General features: G+C 38.9%; 1 protein-coding gene across 5 annotated transcripts in view; it reads left to right on the plus strand.

The window, feature by feature from the left end:
* Positions 1-1,485: 1,485 nt before the first annotated feature.
* Positions 1,486-2,090, plus strand: part of slc2a5 (solute carrier family 2 member 5) — a 10,353-nt gene continuing 9,748 nt past the window's right edge. For 2 of the 5 annotated variants that reach the window (XM_032520580.1, XM_032520582.1), the window contains exons 1-2: positions 1,486-1,744; positions 1,872-1,970. In XM_032520580.1, the coding sequence (XP_032376471.1) occupies positions 1,700-1,744; positions 1,872-1,970 (144 nt within the window). In that variant the 5' untranslated portion in view covers positions 1,486-1,699. Of the gene's footprint in view, positions 1,745-1,839; positions 1,971-2,090 lie in introns of all 5 variants that reach the window. The other 3 variants (XM_032520579.1, XM_032520581.1, XM_032520583.1) reach the window with 3 other exon arrangements.

Here is a 2,090-nt window from a genome sequence, read left to right on the forward strand (position 1 = left end):
TCCCAGCCCTTGTGTCACCTGCCTCGTGTTATCTCGTTACCCTCTGTATTTAGTCTTGTTGTTCCCCTTGTCAGATTATTGTAGTGTTACTGCACACTGTTTTGTTAGTCTTACTGGGTCATGTTAGTGTTTCTGTTTTTACTTGGATCTTATTTTTGGTCCTTGTATTTTCCTGCTTGTTTCCAGGACTCTTTTTTGTTCTTGTGCATTTCTGGATTCATTAGATCATCAAAACTACCTTTAGTTTCCGCCTCTGCATTTTTGGTCCGCCATTCACCAACCTTCCATAACACAAACATACTGTCCACTAAACGTAATGGGCAATAGTTAAGAGCTGAAACAGCATATTTAAATTAAATGACTATACCGCCACTCATCACCTGTTAGAAGGTACTTTCTTCTCAGGGAAGATGATTTTGGAGGGGTAAGAACTGTTAGGGAACTTATTCTTATCATCCATTGTCCATAGATTACCTGCAGTAAATGTGTGTTTAGCATTTGGAGAGGAACATAGACTATTTAAGTTTGTCACACAACAGAAACATTAGAAACAACAGACACATTATGAGAGTGGTTAATGGTTTGTGAAAAATTAGGCAGTACGATATTATATATTAGTGTCCACTTACACGTGACATGTCTTTTTTCTTTTCCTTCTTCTTTGAATGTTGAGATGCATCCAACCACAACATTAGCTCCCTCCACTGTTAAATGCTAATATTGCAAGCACTGCACATATCAACTTTTGTTTGGCCCTATACTGCTGTATAAAGAACTGGATATAATATGTTATTTCTGATGTTGATTAAAATACTTCTCTGTAAAAAAGCAGTTTTTACTGACAATAAAAGCACAAAATACGTGCAGAAAAGTCTGTTGGGTCTTTTAAATAATCCAACGACTCCATTGTTTAGTTAATTTAATGTAGAAATAAGTTAATATTTTCCACCAGCCCCCAGTTTTTTTTAGTTAGGCATCCTTAAAGCAAATAACCGAAATCCAGCTTTCAGACCAAACAAACAGACTTACCTTTAGAGATAAGAGGCATTGCAGCACATGGCAAATGGCACTGCACTACAAATGATTGGTAGATGTGGTGTTTCTGCAGAAAACTAATCTATTCGGTAATCAGTGTGAGATGAACTGCTTCAATTTGTAGTGATTTGATTTTTGTATGCTGACCTGAAATCAAATTTAATATGTTTAGTGTTTTAAATTAATATGATCATTCCATATTATACTGTACGCTGTATATATATATTACACTGTATACACCATTCTGGACTCACACTATCATCCCTATAAAAGCAGTCGGACCCGTGGCTCAAGAATGATCTATACTTAAGTCTTTGCCAATTGTCAGTGATCAGCATTGTGTCATCATGTAAATTTTGATGATAAAATAACTCCATTATGACAGCTGTAGATTTCATCAATTCAACCAACTTAGTTGAAGGTGCAGTGCAGTAAAAGCATCAGATATCAGCATTCAGCCCAGGGCAGCATTTAATATCTTGAGTGTGTTGCATACAAGATTTCCTGAACCAGAGGGCAAAGTCAGCACGAAAATGATAACTGAAGCCAAGCCGTAAACAGCTGATACACTCTCTGATCTTGTCCAAAGGGCAAGCAGAATGCAGTGGTGCAGTAATAACAAAGTGTGCTGCTATTACTGCTGAAAGAGTGTCCAGACACAGTCATGGCAGAGAATGAGGAATGGGGAAAGCCTGCGGTAAGGAGAGGGGTGAGTTACACACCAGGTGTGATTATCACCACCATCACATCAGTGATGGCTTTGTCTGTTCTGTGACAGTGTGCAAATGTATGTGTAATCATGAGGCTTCACCTTGTGCGTTGATGTCCCCCGACAGAGATTAACTGTGGTCCTGGTGTTGGCAACGCTCATATCTGCATTTGGTTCATCATTCCAGTATGGGTACAATGTGGCTGTGATCAACTCTCCATCACCGGTAACCCAAGCAAAAAAGCAAAAGCTTAACTGTCACACACAGTGATATACAGTAGAGGCCGGTGTCACTTACAGTGGGGCTCGAAAGTTTGGGCACCCCAGGTAAAAGTTTGTATTAATG

The sequence above is a fragment of the Etheostoma spectabile genome, chromosome 7 (genome assembly GCF_008692095.1).
Source record: "Etheostoma spectabile isolate EspeVRDwgs_2016 chromosome 7, UIUC_Espe_1.0, whole genome shotgun sequence".
In the NCBI taxonomy this organism is placed as follows: Eukaryota; Metazoa; Chordata; class Actinopteri; order Perciformes; family Percidae; genus Etheostoma; species Etheostoma spectabile.